This window comes from Nuphar pumila, chromosome 15 (assembly GCF_984573655.1).
Source record: "Nuphar pumila chromosome 15, dmNupPumi1.hap1.1, whole genome shotgun sequence".
Taxonomy (NCBI): domain Eukaryota; kingdom Viridiplantae; phylum Streptophyta; class Magnoliopsida; order Nymphaeales; family Nymphaeaceae; genus Nuphar; species Nuphar pumila.
The window spans coordinates 64,616,407-64,639,618 of NC_143263.1; the positions used below are offsets into that span (position 1 = coordinate 64,616,407).

At 35.9% G+C, this 23,212-nt stretch overlaps 1 protein-coding gene across 2 annotated transcripts; it reads left to right on the top strand.

The window, feature by feature from the left end:
- The first annotated feature begins 2,245 nt into the window (after window positions 1-2,245).
- Window positions 2,246-14,463, top strand: LOC149815468 (pheophytinase, chloroplastic-like). Of its 2 annotated transcripts, XM_089990140.1 has the most exons (7): window positions 2,246-2,477; window positions 2,626-2,730; window positions 4,106-4,244; window positions 5,455-5,625; window positions 5,949-6,189; window positions 6,389-6,480; window positions 14,075-14,463. In XM_089990140.1, the coding sequence occupies exons 1-7, from the start codon at window positions 2,354-2,356 to the stop codon at window positions 14,346-14,348; spliced, it is 1,146 nt and encodes a 381-aa protein (XP_089846266.1). In that variant the 5' UTR covers window positions 2,246-2,353; the 3' UTR covers window positions 14,349-14,463. The 2 variants fall into 2 exon arrangements, with proteins under 2 accessions (XP_089846266.1, XP_089846267.1); XM_089990141.1 differs by lacking the exon at window positions 5,455-5,625 and having other exon boundaries at window positions 2,264-2,477.
- Window positions 14,464-23,212: the final 8,749 nt, after the last annotated feature.

Sequence of the window (23,212 nt, forward strand, 5' to 3'; positions counted from 1 at the left end):
TGTTGTGAGCACATATAATTTAAATGATGAACTTAATAATTAAATAACACTCATGACCCATTCATACCAGGTTCTTTGGACAGGAGCCTACTTTGGAGAGAGTGGGAGTACACACGACCGATTGATCGTTGTTTGGTTTTATAGGGCAATGACGTTTCCCTGGTCCCTAGTCTCCAGTCATAGGGGGTCCAGACTACCAGTTATCCTAGGTAATATGTCCAAAATCTCTGCAGAATAGGAATCAGTTTCGTGCTGAATCTCTGGGAGTTTCTCTCGGTCACAGACCACTATAGTAGAACCTCAGTATGATGTTGCAGATTCTTCAATTCAATGAAGTTAATAAAATATATGACATAATATAGCCCTCATTGGATTGTTTGAATCGAAGTTATGAACCCAATAGTATACCTTCGAGTGAGAGAAAAACTGGAACATAAGAAATTAGAATAGAATTATTGCAATATTTTAGTTTGTGCATAAAGTGTTATTTCATTGGCATGATGCATTGTAGCATATTTATTTCTAAAATATGAATGCATGTATGATTAATTGTGTAAATATAAATTATGCTTAATTATGATATTATGATGTTACATGATTTAGGTGTTATCTGAAAAATGTGTCAATGCTTATTTATGTGATTAGAATAATTATGTTTACGTGTTTTGATGATTAACTACTGAGGCTGCGGATTTATGCCTCTACTTATAATATTTCAAGTAATGAGTAAACTGGAAGGTGATGACAGTAAGCTCGGAGTAGTGTCAAGAATGTCACAATTTTTTAATGCTTTCGAGAGAGCTTGATAGTTTCATTATTTGATTAAGTCTTGTAAACTTTGATAGTGTTTGAAACTAGTATTTTATTTATTTAAATATAAACTATAGTTTGATTGAGTTATTTTAGTCTTACATGTGATGTGTGTTATATGTGTAACCTGCCCAAGGCTTGAACCGTATTTAAAAGAGTTTCTGCTGTGTATATTGAAAATCATGTAAAAGAGTTTAAAAAAAAATATTTCCAAAAATTTCGATTTCAAAAATTGAGGCATTAGTGAGCACTGAGTTTATCTACACTTAAATAAGTGCATAATCTGCACCAACATCAAACTTTTCATGTGTTAAGCACTCTTAAGATCCCGCCTTACAATAAGGCAGGAGGCATTCATTTCATGCTCTTTCCGGAATGGGTGAAACAAACATGCCATGAGAAAAATGTGGTGGGACCCACACAAATAAATGCAAAGACAACTTTTCTTGTCAAAGTGCGTTCTTACTTCCCTTCATCCATGGGGAAACACTTTCCCTCCAAAGTGGCCCTTTCAAATGAAAGAGGCTTCTTTTGGGTGGGAGTGTAACAAACGAAATACAGCAATGAAATGGAACCCTGACCCAGAACTCGACTGCCCTTTCTATTCTGAATAGGTCGGTTTTAGTACTTCAAATCAAAGGTCTTTTTGTATTTTCCTAGGTTGGAGGGGGCTCGTGAGCATCACCAAGTGTTGAAACGTCGTGGCTTCGATACTCATGGGTGTAACTGGCAGGGATCTGCCTAACCTCAACTTGTCTATTGAGAAAAAAGTAAAAACAAAGTTTTTTTTGGAATTCCAGTCCAAATCCCTTTTCATGTTTCTATTCACTCTAATGCCCCTGCTGAACATGAACCTGCTAGTACTTGGAATCAACTGGTCATGGATCCCACTGCATAATGTTCTAACAAGATCCAAAATCCCATCTTGTGGGATCTAATGTAGTTGGAAATTTACACTTGCCCAGATCGCTTGAGTGGCAGCAGGCCTGGTGGGAAGGTGCTGACCCTTTCATTCCAGGTTCAACTCCCACAGGTGTGCAGATGCTTTTAACCTAAGAGCTTGGGTGTCAAGTGACTTCACTTGGGGTTTAGGTTATTAATTTCTTTATTCTCAAAAAAGAAAAAAAGTTTATTAATTTCTTATTCTTATCAATAAAAAATAAAAAAATACCAAAACTAAACAATAAACGTGCTTTCTGCCATTCTAGGTGTTTTTCTATACTATTATTATTATTTTTGTTTAGTTATATCATAAACCACAGAAACGGAAAGACAGAGAACAGGGGAGCAGTGAATCGTATGCACCGCTTCCGAGAGCAAATGACGAAAAAAGACTTCCATTCGTTTTTTTTGGCTTCCCAAGAAAGAACAAAAATCAGAACGTGGCCGATTTCTCTGGTTCACAAGTTGCCACACATCCTTCTATTGTAGTCCCTCCCCTCCCCTTGGATGATGATGAGCATCTCTTTTTCTTCTTCTACGTTCCTTTCCTTCAGAGACGATGCCCAACAACTTGACGATCCGCTCCCCGTAAACTCTCACCATGGATCTCGCTCTCAGGGTATCCACGTCGTCTTCCTTGTCTCTCTCGTCGTCTCCCAGATCGGAGGAGTTGGTTTCCTTTCGTCAGCCCCATCGGATAGGTTGCAGCGCCCGACTCCATCCCGGTTTCCCACCTGCCCTCTTCCTCCTCTTTCTTTGTTTCTTTCTTCTTCTTCTCTAGAATGTCGTGTTTTTTTGTTCGTGAACTGCTTCATTTCTTGCAATTTTAAAAATTTTGGTTTAAGTAATGAGTTGGGGATTTCATGGTTTCAGGGATTAAGCAACGTAGAGTGTTGAGAAGGGGTTTCATCTCCGAGGGGCTTAAGATCGCCGCAGTTTCAGCATCGGCCGCTTTGACGGAGGATGCTCCTACTCAAGGTGGGAGTTCCCGATTTCCCTTTCTTTTTTATTTCTTTTGGGGTGTTGTAGAATCCAATCTGTTGGTTTGGTTGGATTTCTTTTTTCAGTTCCTCAAAATTCTAAGTTTGGTCATGTGGTTTTGCACTTGCGACAGCCACGGAGTAATTCCCATCCATTTGAAACTACGTTTTCATGCGTCGAACGTCTGTAGGTAGAGATAACGATGAGTTTTGTCCCTGCCATTGAGTTCTTATTGCCCAATTGTTTGGTCTTCTGGAGCTTGAAGAAGCCTAGCTTTTCCTGCTGTAGCAGAGAAATATGGCATGCTTGTCACAAGTTCGTGAAATATTTCATGTTGGTTTTGCAAGTTTATTCTGGGTGTCTCCAATTAGAACCCAAATGTAAAGGCCTATTTTAAGCTAATTGATCATTCAAAGCATCCTATTGGATAGTGCATCAAGCATGAATCCAATTTTATAGATAAACCTTTTATTGGAGATAATCTTTTGGACTAAATGTTACAGATGTTGAGGGGGAACCAAAAGATGCAAAAAACTTTCCCGTTATATGAATTTCTCAGTAGATTCGACAAAATTTTTGTGGGCACGAGCACATAAACCCCAAAATCATGGTAAAAAAAAAACAATAGAGGAGCTAAAAGCTCTCTCTCACCTTAATTACTTGAAGAGTTAAAAGCTCTAATACCTAGAACTTAAGGTAAAAAGTAGACCTCCATAAATTAAAATTCATTACTATATACAAAAGAGGACTCGAGGTGGGGCCACTGATATTACGGTGGACAAGCCATAGTTACTGGGAGCACTTAAAGTAGGAATCCTAATTCCTAAGAAGTGGGAAGTGGAAGCGGTAACATGGCCCTGATTCCCAGTCATTGGAATCCTGATTACCATGACATTTTTACTTTACATTTGACATTAGATATCATTTCACAAGTTTATATCTACAGACACTTTATACCCTCGGCATTTTTTTTTTATTGTTCAAAAGTATCATGTAGCAGTTGACTTGTGTTGTTAGGCTTAGTTGAATTTTCTTATGTTCATGATATTTGTGATAAAGTGCATAAATTATTCCACAAAATAATCCTTTTATTATTTTAATGTTCAGTATCCAAAGTCTATTAATTTCAACTTCCTGCTTTCCCGATCCTCTAAGGATTTGAATTGACTGCTCTCTGATTCTGATCCTGTATTCATTCCTGCTTTTGATTCTCGTATTGGCAACAGTGGGACAAAACCAGATGGATACTCTTCCCCCTTGTCAAAAGGATTATTGGAGGATTTTTTCCTGAGGTTTCCAATGTCTTGATAGGGATATCTTTGTTTGGGATCAAATGAGATTTTTCTGATTTTCTTTCAAAAGTCTGCTGTAGGGATGGAGAGATTGCCGTTCAGGCCCGAAGGCTATAATTATTGGACATGGCGTGGTCATAAAGTGCACTACGTAGAACAAGGAGAAGGGGATCCAATTGTTCTTATTCATGGATTTGGTGCTTCAGCATTTCATTGGAGGTCTGTTATTTATCTTCGTAGTATTTCTTGGTTGCTAGCTCTGTTTATCCATTCATACAAAGGCCATTTCATTATCAGTTCTCCTGTTTATGATAGTGGCAGAAATTTATTGCATTAAAGTGATAAGTTTGATAGAGGAAAAAAAAAGGAAAAGATCTGTCCCGTTCTTAATGTTTCCTTTAGGCAATTATGGTTCAGTTTTGATAGTTTTTTAAGGGTTAATATTTTGTGCCACTGAAGGCACAGAACTATTGAGTATAAATCACCTTCTTTTCGTATTCCTTAGATTTTTTTTTTTAGATCAGACCTTTTGGATGTGATCTAAAAGGTTTGTTTAGTAGATAATGAGTTTTGAATCATGTGATTGTGATGTGTAAGCAGGTTTTTTAAAGTGCTGCAAAAACCAATGGCCCACAATACATTAAAGTTTCACAACTCAAGATATCATATTTTACAATCAAAATAACATGATCCAAGTTTTGATCCTTAGCAAGCAAACCATGCTGAACACATCTATGTGGTCAGTTTGAGTCAATAAAAATTGAACTTATGATTTCCAGTTCAATAGTTTTGTGCCGTCAGTAGCACCAAATATTAACCCGTTTTTTCCTGTTTATTATACTTTGGAAAACAAAAACTGTACAATTAAATTATATTTGCATTGTTGTAATAATATACCATCAACACTTGCACAAATATGTGCTGTATTTTCTCCTTTTCATCCATTGTGTTGCATGGATGCTTTAATTAACAATGTATAGTCCCATTATTGTATTGTTTGTCATGTTATGTTCATATTTATAGTTCCTATTTTTTAGCAATGTGTGGCCCATTTTACTTGTTAAAAAATCAAATTGCTTATTTTTCTTCCATTATGATAATACTGCATTCTAGACGACCATAATCCAGGCATTTTTCTAAGCTATCATGGTCATATACCAGATATATTGCAGCGTGTGCACATGTTGACATATTAGCATGCATGCACAAACACATCATACCTCAGTGTCACACTTGCATGCTTATATTTTTTTATTTTTAAGTCTTTTTTTTTGGGACCCTTTGCAATTTTATCAGAATATAAGGTCACTGGATGTGTCACAACTTCATGAGTTCTATCTTATTGAACTGTGATTTTTCTTTTTGAATTTTCTTTTGCACATGGTTTTTGGTTGTAACAAATAAAACTGTTTCGATACTCATGAAACAGATACAATATACCAGAATTGTCAAAAACACATAGGGTCTATGCAGTTGATTTACTTGGATTTGGATGGAGTGATAAAGCAGTGATCGAGTATGATGCCACTATATGGAGTGACCAGGTAGCTGATTTTTTAAGGGAAGTTGTGAAAGCACCAGCATTCTTAGTTGGAAACAGGTATCTCATCCCCTATTTGTTCTCCACCAGATAGTTTTAGTGGCTTCTTTTGAGTACGAAAATAGTATCCACATGAAAAACCAAGAATTAATAAAGTACAGAGCTACAGACTTTTTCTTCTACAAACATGTTTTTGGCATTTGCTATTTTACATTTTCAATTTTTATATTTGAGGTAATTTACTGTTTGTACTTTGTAATGTTATAGAAATTGTGTCGTATGGCTATTTTACAATTTACTTGAGACTCTGAGTTAATCTATTGTTTGTATTCTCATAAATGTTGTGCCCTCTAACTATTTCCCAATTATTTGAAAATTTTCAGCCTTGGGGGGTTTACAACATTGCTGACAACAGCACAGGTTCCTGAGCAAGTTTGTGGAGTTGTGTTACTGAATTCTGCTGGACAGTTTGGAAATGGTAATAAAGAAATAAGAAATGAGGATGAATCTCCAATAGAGAAGTTTGTATTAAAACCATTAAAAGAGGTCATTCAGCGTCTTATCCTTAGGGTTGTATTTTGGCAATCAAAGCAACCTTCACGAATCCGATCTGTCTTGAACAGTGTATGACATCTTTCTATGTTTGCTTAAAAATTTTCTGCTAACCATAATTGATGGCTTTAATAAACTCTTCACTGTTCTAATTCTTGGCTATTTAAAGGTGCAGTTTATTGTCATTATAATGGTTTTTTTTAGATGTATTTATCTATTTATAGTGCAAGCTGGCTTTCTATGACATTAAAAGCTTTCTTTTCCAATGCAGGTGTACCCAAATAGTAGCAATGTGGACGACTATCTTGTTGAATCAATCATTATGCCAACTGCAGATCCGAATGCAGGTGAAGTTTATTACAGGTATGTGTAGATTGGAAATGATCACATGAATTATGAACTAGATCCTTTTGGTGTTCGCATTCTTAAGGTCTAAGCATGAAGTTTTATTTGTATAGTCTGTGTTAGGAAACCAACAAGATGTATGTCTTATTAGGAGAAGTACCAAAAAAACCTAACAGGTCTAAGTTACCAGCTAGTTTCTATTTTCCTCAGCTGCTATGCTGCAAGCTGTATAGACATTTGGATGTGTTTCAACTTTCACCTTCTTTATTGTTATGATGGGAGTATGTGATCGTTGCAATTTTTTTTCTGTTATTCCTTTTTAGTGGAATAAAGAGAAAAACTCTCGCAAGGCCTCACTTGACCTTTTGTAAAGATATTTTGAAATTACTTGCCTCCGTTTTGAAATTTACGGGAAAATGGGGAGACGGGATTCACTCGTCCTAGATGCACATAGAATCATGCTTGTGCTATGATTTTGAACTTAGAAATGTGTATGCCTTTGAATTTTTTTTTTAAAATATGAATTTTCCAAGTGATTTTGACATTGAATTTGAAAATGTCTTTTAAGAGATGATTTTGAAGTTTCAGAAATCGAAACTGAGAATTTGTAATTTGAATTGAAAATTTGAATTTTAAGTTTTTGAACTTGAATTCAAAGTTAAATCTTGAAATCTGAAATCTGGATTGAATTGTGATAGAAAATCGAAATTAAATTTTGATTTCTGAATTGAGAATTGAATTCAAAAATCAAACTTAAAATTGCATTTGGATTTTTAGGATTTAGAAGTTCAAAAAGGAAATTCGAAATTTGATTTGGAATAAAAATTGAGAATTGAAATGAAATTCCAAATTAAGAATTGAAGTTTTAAAATGGAAATTTTGAAATTGAATTTGAAGTGAAAATAGAATTCAAAACTTTAAAAGAAATAAAGAATTGAACTTGAAGTGAAATTCAAAGTAAGAATTTGAAATTCAAAAATGAAAAATAAAAAATAAAATTGATATTTAAAATTGAAATAAACCAACATTTGAAATTTAGAAATTGAATTTAAAACTTAGAATTGAAAATGAATTTCAAAGTTAAATTTAGAAATTCAAAAATGGAAAGTTAGAATTGAAAATAAGAATCGAAAATTGGAAATTGAGAAGTAACTTTGAATTTAGAAATGAAAATTATTTCGAAAATTACTTGAAAAATACTTTGAAATTAAAAATGTTTTGAATAATTTTGAAAAATGGAAAATAATGATGCAATTTTATCTTAAATGATGAATGCATTTAAAAAGAATTTATTTAAAATTGGAATTAAAATCAAATTTCATTCTCTAATAGAATTAAAATAAGATTAAAACTTTAATATATTCATGACTATGGTCACAAACATATTCTAATTTAATTTTTATTGAAATTTCAATAAAGAATGAAATAAATTTTTGTGCCTTTATAGAATTAAAATAAAATTAAATTTTTATATATTTATGATTATGGCCACAAATATACTTTGATTTAATCTTTATTTTAGATTTTAATAAAAGAAGAAAATGTATTTGAAATATGATAATTTTTTAAAATGAATTGTATTTTAATAAAGAATAATAATTCTAAGTATTATTCATATTCTGACTATGGCCATAAATACGAACTTTACTTAGTTTTATTTACACTTTATTAAACGGTGCACGTGTCATTCGTGTTTTCCCATAGTAAAAACATAAAAAAATAGGTGCAACAATTAATTATGAGAAATTAAAACTAATCTATATGTTCATTCATTCTAAACTAAGCATAAAGTAAATTTCTCATTAATTGAATGATTACAACCCTTAAATTGAATTACAATAATTGAAAAAAAAAATAAAAGAAAAAATCCTGCAAAATGAGCAAACATGTTAGAAATAAATGTAGGCTTTTATGGATTTTCTTCAATTATTGAAAAATCCAAGTTTTAGCCTTTTATGCCCCGAAAAATAAAAGAAAAATCCATAAACATATTAGAAATTGATGAAACTTGATTTCAAGGTTCCTAATAATCTTAAAAGCATCTTAGAGTCAAAAAATGCAGAAAAAGTTTGGAGGAAAACTCGAATTTGGGTTTTTTTTATCCAAGTAGAACAAGATATTTCAAAATTGAGATATGTAAATCGATCCTGTCAAAGTATTTCGAATGAATCGAACCCTAAAACAACTTCGATTGAGTTGAAAATTGATTCCATGGATTCCTAACTCTTCAAGGAAGCATCTCCTATTTACATATCTCAAAAAACATTTTTAAAACTTGAGATATGATTAAAAGATTGAGAAATAAATTTTAAAATTAGGAAATTAAGCTTTGACATATAAGTTTTTGTAATTTTCGAGTTTCATTGGGTAAAATGATTCAATTTCTCCCAAATTTGTGGGAGAAGTTGCTTAGTTCAACCATGAAACATTTTCAATCTACAGATATAAAAAATGATCTCCCATTAGGGAGGTCTCATCTTATCAAGTTGATCAAAAATCTGTAAAAACCTGTGAAAGAAAATTCAACAGGTTTTTGATTTTTGATCCGAATGACAAATGAAACTTAATAGAAATTTCTGAAAATTGGCATGCATAAACTAGACATTCTAGGGAGAAAACTCTTTTTTACGGATCTAAAAAATGATCTCCCATTAGGGCGATATGAATGCAACAAGTTGGTTTTAAGTCGGAATAATGCCTGAAATTGCAAACAAATAAGGTTCCGACTTAAAATACAAAAGAAATAGAAATATTTCATAAAAATAGATGAAAATTTATACGAGGAAACTAGACATGCGGATGAAAAAGATCCTTTTTATAGATCTTAAAAATGATCCCCCATTAGGGAGAAATGATTCTGATAAAATGGACAAAAATCAGAACCATAAAAGTGCCACAGTATAACAAAGTTTCGTTTTTTAGCTAAAATCAGATACCAAAACACCATAGAAATTGATTTAAATTTACATGACGAAACTAGACTCAATGCTGGAGATTTCCCTTTTTACAGATTTGAAAGATCATCTCTGGTTAGAGATAAATCACTCAAACAAGTTGGTCTAATTTCAGGGAAAATCCGGACGAGACTAAACAAAAGGGTTCAAATCTCAAATTTTTTGAGGGATCAAACCAACTCAGAATAATCTGATTTTTGGTGTGGATCCCGAAAATATACTAATAAAGATGTGGTAAAAAAATCAGATTAAAATAAGACCTAATTATATGCAAAATGATGAAGGCAAAAACATATCAGAATTGAAAATATCATCTCAACACAATTGAATGAAATAGAATCTCAAAATTGAATTGATCCAATGATCAAAACGTGAGATCTATTATTCTAAATCATTGATGATGATGAAAATGATATAAAGACACAAATGAAAGCATATAAAATGAAATCAAGAGCATTGGGGTATAAATTGAAATTGATTTGACCCATAGAATGTAGAATTTGATCTATTGAAGATCAAATCCTAATTCTAAATGGCTAAAATGAAAATGCACAAAGTAAATAGCAAATTGAATTGATTAAAACGTAGAAATGAAAATTTACATGGAATTAAACTAGATCTACAATCCTATTACACAAAATTGAAAGAAAATGCAAGAAAGAAGGGAAGAAAGGGGGGGGAGGGGGCGAATTTGATAAATTGAAAAAAAAAATAGAAAGAAGAAAAAAAAATCAAAAGAAAGGGAGAGAGAGGGCCTACCTTGAGCTTCTTCTTCTTCTTTGCTCCAGCCACCAAGAGAGCCAAGAGAGACCCCCAAGGGGTCTATTTATAGTGTGAGAATGGGGATGACTTTTGCAAAACTTTAGATATGAGACTAAAAATCTCAAGAAGGAGATGCCCAAGCCCATGTGGACATTTCTATTTTGTTAAATGGGCAAGAATGCCCTTTTGTGAAAAGGGTTGACATGTGGCACCTATGTGAGTCATTTTCAATTTTCTAAATGGGTAGAATGGCCTTTTTTTGAAAAATTTGACACATGGTCTCACCTTGTGGGTGAGGCTCATGTGGGTTTTTAAAGACAAGAGGGTTTTTAAAGGTTTGCTAAAATGATTTTATTTTGGTTTTTTTTAAAATGCCAAGTGACGCCCCTCTTTGAAAATAATATTTTTTATTTTTGATTTTGAAAATTAAGAAAAAGGGAATGAAATATGGAAGTAAAAAAGGGGAATTTTTGGAAATAATTGAACCTTAAAATTCAATTTTTGATTTAGAAAATCCAAATTGGGCAAAATCGGATCCAGATTGAAATTTAGAGAATTTTTGCAAAACACAGATTTTGGTTTCTGAAATTTCAAAGATTATTTTGAAATTGGGGATAAAAATCAAATTTTGATTTTGAATTTAAAATCCCTCAATTGATTTTGAATAAAAATTAGATTTTGGAACTGAATCTGGATCCATTTTGACATTTCGAAATCCAAACTGAATTTTGAACAGGATCCAGGATATTTTTCTAGAGATTTTTGAAATTCAAAGGTTTATTTTTTGGATTTGGGGATAAAAATTGGATTTTGATTTTGAATTTGAAAATCCCCAATTGAATAAAAATTGGATTTTGAAATTGGATCTAGATCCATTTTGAGATTTCAAAGTCTAAACTAAATTTTGGACTGGATCCAGAGTATATTTTCAAAAGAATTATGCAAAATGATGGATTTGGATTTGAAAATCCAAAGATTGATTTTGAAATTTGGATAAAATTGAATTTTAAAAAGGATCTGGATCCGAAGTTTTGAAAAAGATTGAATCTAGATCTCGATTTTAAAGAAATTTGGTTCGAAATGGGAATCGAACCTTGAATATAGATTTCTGAAGAATTTGAAAATGTGAAAAACCCCAAATTCATAATGAAGAATTGGGATTTTTGGATTTGGATCTTGGATCCAACTCAGAGAATGGAATTGAATCTTGGATCTAGATCAAAATCCAAGAAGTGAATACTGAATCTGAGATTTTTAGACGAATCAGAGTTCAAAAATTGATTGAATTGAACTTTTGAACGGATCAGAAGGTGGATCCTGACTGAAATCGATCCAAAATGACTTAATTGGATCCTGGATATCTGATGAGATATTCTAGGTTAGATGAATAAATTGGACTTTGGATATGGATCTCTGAACGAATCAAATAAAAAATCCAGGTCCAGAAAGAAATTAGACACCAGATTCAACATTGGATCCAATATCCAAATTAAAAATGGAGCGAATCTTGGATATTGATAAAATATTGGATGAAGGAATTGATTCGAGTCCGAATTTGGGATCTGTCCCAGTTTAAAAGTTGTTGGAAACAGTGTCCCGAGTAATTTTATTTTTTTGGTCTTTGCCCTACAGGGGCAGAAACACAGTACTAGACTGGTCTGAACTAATTTGAACTAGACTAGATTGTAATGAACTGAATTTGAAGCCAGTTATACTCAGGCGAACTAAATTCGGAGCTAAAACACTAGCTTAACCAGTTGGGGCTAGCTCAATTTGGATTAAATTAAGCTGAAATGAGTTAAAACGAAGGTCCGAGTGTGTAGAAAGTGATTTTGAACTGAAACTGGACCATTCAAACTCTTGATGCACTTATGTCAGACTCCTGGGGATAGGATCTACTAGGTTTGGTCGACTCGGAGATATTCTGACTGAAATTCGAGCTAAAAATGAGCTTTTTTCGCGAGAAATGAAATAATTTTAGCTGAAATGGACTGACACAACTCATCGTAAGCTGAGTGGAGCTTGAAATGATTGACATTCTAACTTTTCTGAACTTAGAATGAGCTTGGTTAAGTTGGATAGACGAAAGGGGTAAAGGTGACTCAGGGGTAAAATGATAATTTTATTATCAAAACGGGGCAAACTGACCTTTAGACTGCGGTAAACCTAGGGGTAAGACTCTACACTGCCCTGCAGGGGTTTGGCATATGTGAAAAGAAATGTCCGGAATGGACTTTGAAAAATTTGGGGTGTTTACATAGTATCACTTTACAAATTTAGGTTAAGAACCCATTCACAATTGGGTGGAACTATTCAGAAAAGGTTTAGCTATTGAGATGGGTAGACTGAACGACCTGACAGTGGATCTTGTTTTTGCTGAATATGATTTAAGTTCCTTCAGTTTACTTACCATTCTAAGAGAATATGAATATTTTTCCTAAGATGGTTATAAAAAGGGCACAATAATGTAACAAATTTGTGGTTATCAATCTTACGAGTTGTGCATACAACCCCATCTGGGAGTAAGTTTTTGCAGTATGATAGTCATTCCAGCTATTGCATCTTTCCAAATGCAGCCAGGTGACCTAAATATGGTTGCAATCAATTGCCATGCCTATATTGTTTGATTAGGCTCAGCCACTTCCCACTTAAAGTGTGTCTGAGCTTACTTGCTGAGAAGAGCATTAGCAACATTTAAATTGAAATCAGCTAGTAGTACATATTTAGAGTATTTTAGCATTGTAAAACCTCATCCATCAAACTTAGGATTTTTACACTAAAGGGGTTTTCTGAGTCACATGAATCTTGTCCACCTGCAAAATGTTTTTGTAGTTCTGAGAGTTTGAACCACACTTGAGTTTTTTTGTTTGGTGATCTTGTAAATATGCCGTGTATATTCATGATTTGTGCCACATGGTCACAGCATCTGCATAGGGACGTTTCATGGAGGATAATCTTGCGTTTTGGCGAGTGACTCAGTTGCTTTATGTTTTTTCTTCTAATTAATTTCAATCACCTTTCACTTGACAAACTAGACCTGCAAAGGAAAATTAATAATATGTTCTTTACCATCAGACCTACCCCATCGTTTGGATGTATTTGGAAACGACTTTTCTCTATTGTATTTACTTTTAAAATAATTGTTTTCATGTTTGGCGGTTCTATTTTTTTAACAAGTTTTTATAAGTAGATATAGACCCAACCTTTTTTAAAATAAGGACCTATTATTATTATTATTATTATTATTATATTTCTCTTTATCCCATTCCAGTACCTTTACAACCACCCCTTCACCACCATGGCCACACCACCACCGTCTTAACCTTCTTCAACATCAAGGCCACCATCACCACCACTGTTGCCTCACCCTCTTTTTCAACTCCAAAACCACGGCCACCACCCCCACCCCCACCCCCACCCCTTCTTCAACACTAAAAGTACTATCACTACAGTCTCCATGCCCTTTTTCAACACTAAAACCACCACCAGCATCCCTTCAATACCAAAACTGCCACTGTCGATATCCCTGCCTTTCCGATTTTCATCCTCTCTATACCTCTTCTGCCTTCATCCTCCCCCACCCACCACCTATCTTTCTCCTATATCATAGTTTAAATAGTTTGTGATCTAGATACCGACTAAGTTATAAATAAAAATAAAATTCTTATTTATAAAATATGATTTTATTTATGTTTACAAACAATAACTAAAAACACAGCCAAACAGGGCCTACATTTCCTAATCATTTTCTTTCAATTTTTCTCAACTTTTGTTTTTGCTGGGATACATTCTTCACAAAATTCTTTGTGCTTCTTTTACTTGTTTAGGATATACAGTTGTCTGCTGAATGTGAAGTATCTAACAAATGTGAAATGAATTTAATTGCTGTTTTGTAGGTTAATGACTCGATTCTTGATGAACCAAACGAGATATACTCTTGATGCGGTCTTGTCTAAACTCTCATGCCCCATTCTGCTACTGTGGGGGGAGTTAGACCCTTGGGTCGATCCCACAAAGGCTAATAGGATCATAGAGTTCTATCCAAATTCATCGCTGGTAAGCTTTCCTGCTGGACACTGCCCACATGATGAGGTTCCTGACCTGGTAAACAAAGCTCTGCTCAATTGGTTGTTATCATTGAAAGTAGACATGCTCCCTCAAACTCTTTGAGCGGGTATTATTTTGTACACAGACACAGATACATTGTGGGCTCATTTAGTTAATTGTTTTAATTACACCAAATGTAGTATTCTTTCAATGAAATTATGATCATCCAAATTAAACAGCCTTTGTTTTGGTTGGGAATGTTGCACTTCTTTCCTTTGGTTTTCATGATTTTATTAGCAAGGGATAATCTCAGAATATTTTACTAAAGGTGGTTTCGGGCATTATTGTTGTGTTCTTCCAAGCTTCGCCCCGTCCTCTAGATAGGGGTGGGCATCAGGCCTTTCCTGGGTCTGTTTGGAGCGTTTGGAGCTCTGCCCGGCCCATTTACTAATAGGTCAGATTTTGGCCCGGTTCTTAATGGGCTCGGGTTTGAAGAATAGCCCATGACCTGGCCCATTGGCCCCAATGGGCCAATGTGAAGTGGGCTAGGCCCGGCTGGGTTTGTAGGTTTTTTAATAAATTAATTTTTAAAATACAAAAAATTGAATTAAATGAATAAAACATCTCCATCACCCTTTGCTCACCAACGTTTGACAGTATCTCTCTCTATGCCTCATTAAATGGACTTATGCTCAAATATGCGTTCAGCCATTTCCACCTGCTCCATAGGTGTCTGGTCTGTGGTTGGTGGTTACTTGATGGAGGACTTGCAGTTTGCATTGCGAAGGTGATGGAGAAAAAAGTTCAGAAAACCTAATTCTTAAATAAACTCAGTCTCATAAAGTTATTTTTCTCTTTCTCTTAAAATTAGTGCAATTAATTAGGTAAATAATAAATAATTAACAAGTTCTTATGTACCCAACTAATTATATTTCTAGTTTTCATAAAATTAATGCAAGTAATTAGGCAAATAATAATAGTTATTTAGTTACTATGCAATTAATTAATATTTTAATTATTAAAAATTAATAAATAGCTCAGGCCCGTCGAACCGGACTGGTAGCCCTTAGGATGACTCAAACCCGGTCCACATATATAACGGGCTGGTAGCTGAGCTAAAGATCCATCCTATTGGTGTGGGATTCTGCTCGGATCTGAGAGTTAGATGACGATGGACGGCCAAAATATTTTCTTCATGCACGAGAAGTGAAACGTAACATTTGGACGTAAAAGTGGCAGTGACCCGCAACAACGATTTGGTCTTGTTTTGTTTGCAAACCTAAAAAAAAAAACCTTACCGAATACTTTTTTTTTGAAAGAATGTAGTTCATGAAACTCTCTCTCTCTCTCTCTCTCTCTCTCTGGTCTCGTAGCTTACCGTGGGAGGTAAACACTTGAGGATACGTCTGCGTCACAAGGAGATCCTGGATCAGACGGTCAGGATAGTAGAGTGCATTGCCAAATGTACCTGATAATTTATCTCACACACACACACAAGTCTTTGGTGCGTCTGTGTATTTTATTGCCTGTTTATATGGTTGAACGGCATCACCTCAAAAAAAAAATGGGTGTAGGGTAATCAGCAGAAATATATAGGGCCCAAAAGGAAATTAACTTCCTCATCATGCCAATCATCTGTAAAATAAGTCCCCTCTCTTGCATTTCTTCAAAAACTAAAAAAATAAAATAATCCCGTCTCCTTTTTTTTGGATTTATAACCCCAAGAAACCACATTAGGGATGAAGACCTGGTTGTGCTGGCTCCGCCTGCCATACCTATGGTCTTAAGTGCAGGCATCATAAAACTTAGAGGCTAGGACCCCTGGCCCCGGTTCTGGCTTGTGCAGAGGAGTGACACCTAGGGGTGGCAATTTCTGACACGACCTGCCAACCCGCTTCTTAGCCGAGTTTGGGTTTGGCTTAAACGGGTTCGTGTTGTAAACGGGTCAACCCGTCTAACCCGTTTATTAAATGGGTCAGGTTCATGTTAGGGGTATGCCAACCCGTTTAATAAACGGGTTAGGCGGGCGGGTCAACCCGTTTACCTGAACCCGACCTGTCAACCCGCCAACCCGTAAACTTTTCAATGTAAAACCCTGAACCCGACCGGCTAACCCGCCAACCCGTTTACCCGACCCGTTGTTTATTAAACAGGTTAACCATGTCATGTCGGGTTACCCGTTTAATAAATGAGTCGGGTTCCTGTTTGCCACAGCCGGAACCCGACCCGTTTATAAACGGGTCAGGTTCGTGTTGAGGTATGCCAACCCGCCGACACGACCCGCCAACCCGACCCGATTGCCACCCCTAGTGACACCCATGGAAATCGAACCTTGACAGCCCTGTCTAGCAGCCAAGGCTCCACCCCACTACGCACAGGGTGAATAAGAATTTCCTTTTTCTTTTTCCAGAAGTTTATTTTGGTTAAAGATGTTCTTGTGTTACTCTGCCATATGGGCCAGAATTGGGGGCTTGAGTTTTAGGCTATACTCAAGGTGATTGATCTGAATATAGTCCAGATCATGACAGATCTGAATCGAACTAGGTTTTTTAAGTGGATGTTGATGGATCAGGTTGGGATCCCATCAACACTATCCGATTAATGATGGGATTGAGTTGAGGTTTGATTTGCAGTTTTGCAACGAACCTCAGCCAAATCTGATTACATTTAAAATATATGAGATTAGCTACTCCAATCTGATGCAGTATAGCTGTTTTCGATTTGACTCCAAATCCGAACCTGAACCGGATCTGTGACAGTAATGCTTAGATCTGAACCGAGGCCAGCCTGTACATCCCCAAGACAGGCCTCAATGCGAATTTGGATTGAATAAGATCTGACAAGGTAAAATCGAATCTAGATCCTAATGTTATACGATGATATTGGATCTAGTATAAAAAGCTTGGAGACGGGCATTTTACATGTAACAAATTATAAATGTTTTGATTTAGGTATAGATTTTAAAAGGATTAATATTTATCCATATCCATCTCTGAAAAATGACAGCTTGCAACACCAAATCCGTTTCAATTACACAACCAGATCTTATCTTAATCACTGTATCTCAGAAAATTGCCATACCTGGATTGGAGGTCCAGTCGAATCTGATCCGTTTGCACCATTAGCTTGGGGCCTTGCTGTTAGACACTCAAAGATCTTTGTCAACCAGATGAATGGAGTCACTTAGTCCAACTTAGCTAGGGATGTAAAGGGGTGGGACTTGGATCAGATTTAGGCATTTACCAAGTCCGACCTAATTGGGGATCTAATCAGATTCAGAGTTGCATGAAATCATATAAAACCAGATCCGGATCTGCTAACCTAAAACCTGATACTTATACTTGATCGGTCAGGGTTTTAGTTGTATTTAGGAAAGTTTTAAAATTGGTGATTTCTTTCCACCAAAAGTGCTTTAAAAGGTTTAGTCCCATACCTAAGAGAAATCAGTTTTTCTAGTGGTTTAAATACAGGCTTTGTTCTTTATTCTTTACTTTGGTAAGCCATGAGTCTTTGGGTAGCTTGCGGAAATGGACGTGTCGCTCGCGTGTGTGCGCAAGGGTGCTTGGGACGCAATGTGGCATTTTGATGGCGCACTTTGCACTTTACACGCTCGCAGCGGTGCGAGGCGCAAATGTTCGTTTTGACTTTTCGGTTTTGAGTTATCTGGCCGTTTAAACGGCTTTAAGTTGCATGTATATTGAGTTAATGTTGCATTGTGACTGTTGGACGATTTTGAAGGTCTTTGATTGACAGTCAAAGGTGGGTGACCATTCAGGTACCTTTTCGTCCTATTTTCAAATTGTCAGATTTATGGCCATTAATCTCATTTATCGCAAAATGTATTGGCCTCTCTAAAAGTCTATAAATATCTTCTATTTTCGTCTTTTGAAAACACAAGAATTTTCTGACTCTCCAATCTTCTTCTTCTTTCTTCTCGATTTGGCTTGCTGAGTACAAGTGTGGTAGAGATCATCTGTCCTTGCGAAGCAGTGACTCTCTTGAGGTTCAAGCCTAGTTGTATCCTGGAAACTCAGTCACAACAAACCCCTTTTCGCTTCTTCGGACTTCCCGGAGTGGGGCGATTGAAGTTTTAAAGATAGCGATCTTAAGAACGTGCCTCTAGGCTTGAGATCTCTTTTCATTTTTCACAAGGTTGGACTAACAATATTCGTGTTTGAAAGCAAAACTAAATACCAAACCCGAATCCAATTATTAATTGGATCCGAATTTGGCCGCCGAATCCGGGTCAGGTTACATTCAACCCGCTCACATCCTTAAACTTAGGGGCCCATGTTTTCTTTATTTCAAAAAAGTTGTTAATTGAGCCAGCAAATTGAGCTTGCGTCTAGCCCTGCATCCCTTACCATAAGGCTATGCTTTTCATCCCTTACCACAAGGCTGAAGCTTGGATGCACTCTTTGGTTGGCAAGGGGGACAAGATTTGTTTTGGTAATGAAGAACTTAGCCTAGGGGATGCTCGATGCGACGACCCTAGCTTACTGAACTCCCAATAAATGGGTTCAATAAGACAGCTAGGTCAGGGTTAGGGCTGGGAAACAAGATGAGCACAAACATGGCAAGCTTGGCTCGGCTTGTATAGGCTCATTTTACATTATATATATATTATATGTATTTTATAAATTTATTATATATATATTATATGTATGAAAAACTGGAATATGTAAACTAGCAAAATATGTTAACTGGTATGAACCGAGATTTTTATAGTTTTTTTGCAAATCTAATCATGCTGATGCATTCAGCATGGTCCATTTGGTTGGAATCGAGTATTGGATCACTTAATCGGATCAAGAAATTTGATTTTTTATGCTTGAATATTTACGAGCCATTGATTTTTAAGCCTTAAAAGGTCATTCATATACATTGTAATTGGATGATCCAAGAGTCTGGTTCTATAAAACCAAGCATCTAGATCACATCCATACAGTGAAATTTTAGGAAAAAAAAGCTATGAAAATCTCAGTGCATACCAGTTTATATATTCCGGTTACCCTTATATGTATTGTATATATTTTACATATTATCAAGCTTAGAAAGCCCTTAAAGATAATTTTTTAAAGAAAATGATCCAACTCATGATCCGCTCCCCAAGTTTGGTTGTAATGAGCTAGGGCTCACCTCTTGTCCTGAGCCATAATGAACCAAGTACAACCCATTCAGCTCGTTTACCAACCCTAGTTAGGGCTGGAAAATGAGACGAGCAACTCACAGTTTGGATTGGCTTGGTTGATGAGAAGCTCAACTTGGCTTAGAAATTGAGCTCAGAGAGCCACTTTGTTTAGGTAAACGAGCCAAGCACTAACATGGCAAGCTCGGCTGGTAACCTTGTTTTACATATTATATACTTATCTATTATATATTTTATACATATATTATATATATTATAATATATGTGTGTGTTTTATACATTTATTATATACATTATATATAATATATTATATCAAGCTTAAAATAATTTTTTAAAGAAAATGAGCCAACTCGTGATCGACTCGCCAAGCTCAGGCTTGACTCAGCTCATGAAAAGCTGATGAGCCGAGCTCGAGCTAGGGTGTACCCTTAATGAGCCAAGCTCGAATAGCCCAAGCTTGGCTCCTTTACCAGCCCTAGCCCTAGTCAGGGTATTGGCTATTTTAGCCTAGTGATCTCAAGTTCAAATAATATCATCAATATCGTTGATATTTTGTCACAGTATTCTTGAAGGTCAATATAATACCAAAAAAACAAAATATTTTCAAAATATCACTAATTTTAAAATATCACGCTTTTATGACACGAATAATTTTTTCAGGTTTTCTCCGCACCCTCGTCGGCGCGACGCGATGCGGGTGCGGTGAACCCAACCTTGGGTGCATTGACCACACTTAGGCTCATTTTGGTCCAATTTTTTTTTTTTTAAAATTGCCCAATGAAATGGGTTGCGAAATTTTAAAAAAATAAAAAATATGCGACCGCGCAACGGGACTCGCCTCTTGCTGGATTTTGATTTTGATTTTGGCCTTGATAGCTTCTGTCTCTTTAGAGTTGCCTATTCCCTGACAAGGACTTCCAGATTCTTCACCTCTCCCCACCCCTTGCTGGATCCCTGCAGGTAGTGATGAGAGAATGAAAGGATGGAACAAACCGAAGCGTGGATGCCTGCTTGCTGCTGCTGCTCTTGTTTTATTAAGGGGGCACTTGTGTCCACAACATCTGACGAGCTTTGTTGGCATCCCATGCTATTCCTGCCTCCAAACAATGAATTCACAGCGTTGGAAAACATACTGTTAACTTGGAAATGATGATCCATCTTCCTCAAAAATTAAAACCAAAATTCAGGAGCCTTTTGAAGTCTTTATCCTTCAACCATCCAGATCTTTCTTCGTCAAGGATTTTCTTTCTCCATAATAAATGATAATGGTGGTGGTAGACTTGGTGGTTATTAGTATTCACTTTTCTCGTGACGAGATGGGTGCTCTAGCCATAGCGTGGTGTAGACCTCTCTTTTCCACATGTCAAATCCAATAAATTTCTTTTAGCTGTCATTCAGAGTCCATGCCGGAGATCTGGGTGCAACTGTATATAAAATGCAATTTGAAGAACCCTAGGCAGTGGCGTGGCAGTGGAGCCGTAGGCCTCGTGAAGACTCTCTCTCCAACAAACCACATCAAACCTTTCGCTTATATTTTTTTTTGTGAAGACCAGGGAGTTTCAGACATGATTGAATCATGACAATCAGCAAAACGCAGCAGGCTGGGTCGATCAGATTGCCAATCCTTTCAATTCATCAATTTTGTCCCGTTGCGCCAAAGTACACAAAAAATTTGTCCCGTTATAAGTCCTAGGAATATATATATATATATATATATATATATATATATATATATATATATATATATATATATATATATATATATATATATATATATATATATATATATATATATATATAGAGCGAGAGAGAGAGAGAGAGAGAGAGAGAGAGAGAGCTGTATGGTCATTTTCATTTAGCACCTAATGTGTGATCGAGCAACATTTTGTGGTCGTTGAGATTTGTAACTATGACTGTATGGTCGTTTTCATTCCATGCATTGTGTTTATTAGGGAATTACCTCACTCACTTACAACCCTTACACCCATATGAAACCAATGATTGTGTGGACTTTGTGTTGTATTTGTTGCTAGTGTTCCTCGTTGTTGTGCTTAACTTTGTTGCACCATGTGAGATGATGCTTATATTCTCTTGGGTGTCAACGGGTCTGGTTTACCCGGACCCAATCCGTACCAAACCCTATAAAGTCTGGGTATGGTGATAAATAAGACCCGATTAAGACCGGAGCCTGGACCCGAAGATCCGATTAATACATGGAGCCCGGTATAGTTTGTGAAATTTTATACCAGACTCAGGACCAACCTGAGTTTCGATTAAGACCCACAAGTTTTTAATGTAAAAATGATAAAAATATATTATTTGGTATAGCTTGGGTTTGGTTCATGTAGTTCTTATCAGGTCTGGGTATGGTTTCTCTTATGGAGGGTCCGAACCTGATACCATACACAAAAATTGGGGTCAGGTTTCGTTCTACCTGGGTTTGAACCACACCCGACCCGTTGACACCCTACAACTGCTGGTAAACCCATCAATGATGTCAGTGGCTATTAGGGTCAAAGAGAGGACTAATAGTTGAGCACTCAGCAAAACTTCTTATCAATTAGCAGGGAAATGTACAATGCAATCTTGAGGGTACAAGCAGCATAAATAAAATCTCTGTCAGGTTAGGAACTTCTTCATTGGCACCCTCAAAGGTTGGCCAGAAAATTAGGAAGCCAAGAAATCAAGGATCCTTGAGGGCTTGTTTGATGGTTTGTTTAGGATTTTACGAAATGAACAAAATGAAATGAAACTGTAACAACTATACCAAGTTCAACATTTGCTTCGACTTTACAAGAGGTTATCATTCTTTCTTGGATAGCGTCTTTCTTGGGATAAAGGATAGATCTTAAATGTCCTGCCAAAATGGTGAAGAAAAGTTAAGTTGTGTGATATGTTCAATACTCTCTCTCAAGTTGGAGTGAAGATAAAAACTGAAGGCAACTTCGCTAGCTAGATGCCTTGAAGTTAAGCTTTAAAAACGGATGTTAGCGAGCTGGTCTAAGGTTTTGGTGTAGGGAGTACACATCTCCTTAGCTTAAACTTTCTCTCTGATATAGTGACAATTTATTTCTCTGTGCTTAGTCGTTTCAAAAAATATTGAATTGGTTGTTGTCTGTCATAGTGCATTCTCATTGGTATGTTAACCTCAAATCCCATCTCGTTAAGTAGAGATTTCATCCATATAGGTTAGCATGCGGTGGTCTATTTCAAGATATTTTGCTTCGGCATTGGAACAAGAGATGACACTCTATTTCTTGCTTTTTCATGAAGTTAGATTTTTGTCAACCAACACACAACATCCGATCATGGACTTTCTATTAGTATGACTTCCAACCCAATCTATATCATAGTATGCTTCAACTTCGTGGTGGTTATTTCTCTTCTTCTATATTCCATGTTCGAGAGTTTTTTTTATATAGCTTAGTATGTGTTTCGCTAGGCATTCATGTGATGTGGTTTTGGAGCATGCATGAATTGGATCACAAAGCTTACAATAAGAGTGATATTGGGTCTGGTAACCGTGAGGTAGATGAACTTGCCAACGGTTTTTTTGATAACTCTCAACATCTTTGAGACGTTCTCCTTCACTATCAAGTTTGTAATTGGGTTCAACAGGGGTGTGCGGTTTTGTCAGTTTCTTTGAGTAGATTTAGGGTATATTTTCTTTGAGAGAGAAATAAGCCCTTCTTTGAGTATACCACTTCAATGCCCAAAAAGTATCTTAATTTTCTCAAACCGTTAATGTCAAACACTTGATGAAGATAATTATTGAGGTTATCGATCTTTTGTTGATTGCTCCTAGTTATGTTATGTCATCCATACAGACAAGAATCTT

What these genes read in the sequence shown, in the direction of transcription:
- LOC149815468 (XM_089990140.1), top strand. Translation starts at nt 2,354, where the DNA reads ATGGATCTCGCTCTCAGGGTATCCACGTCGTCTTCCTTGTCTCTCTCG. An exon ending in GGAGGATGCTCCTACTCAAG is followed by an intron (nt 2,731 to 4,105) that starts GTGGGAGTTCCC and finishes AGTCTGCTGTAG; the next exon opens with GGATGGAGAGATTGCCGTTC. An exon ending in GCTTCAGCATTTCATTGGAG is followed by an intron (nt 4,245 to 5,454) that starts GTCTGTTATTTA and finishes CTCATGAAACAG; the next exon opens with ATACAATATACCAGAATTGT.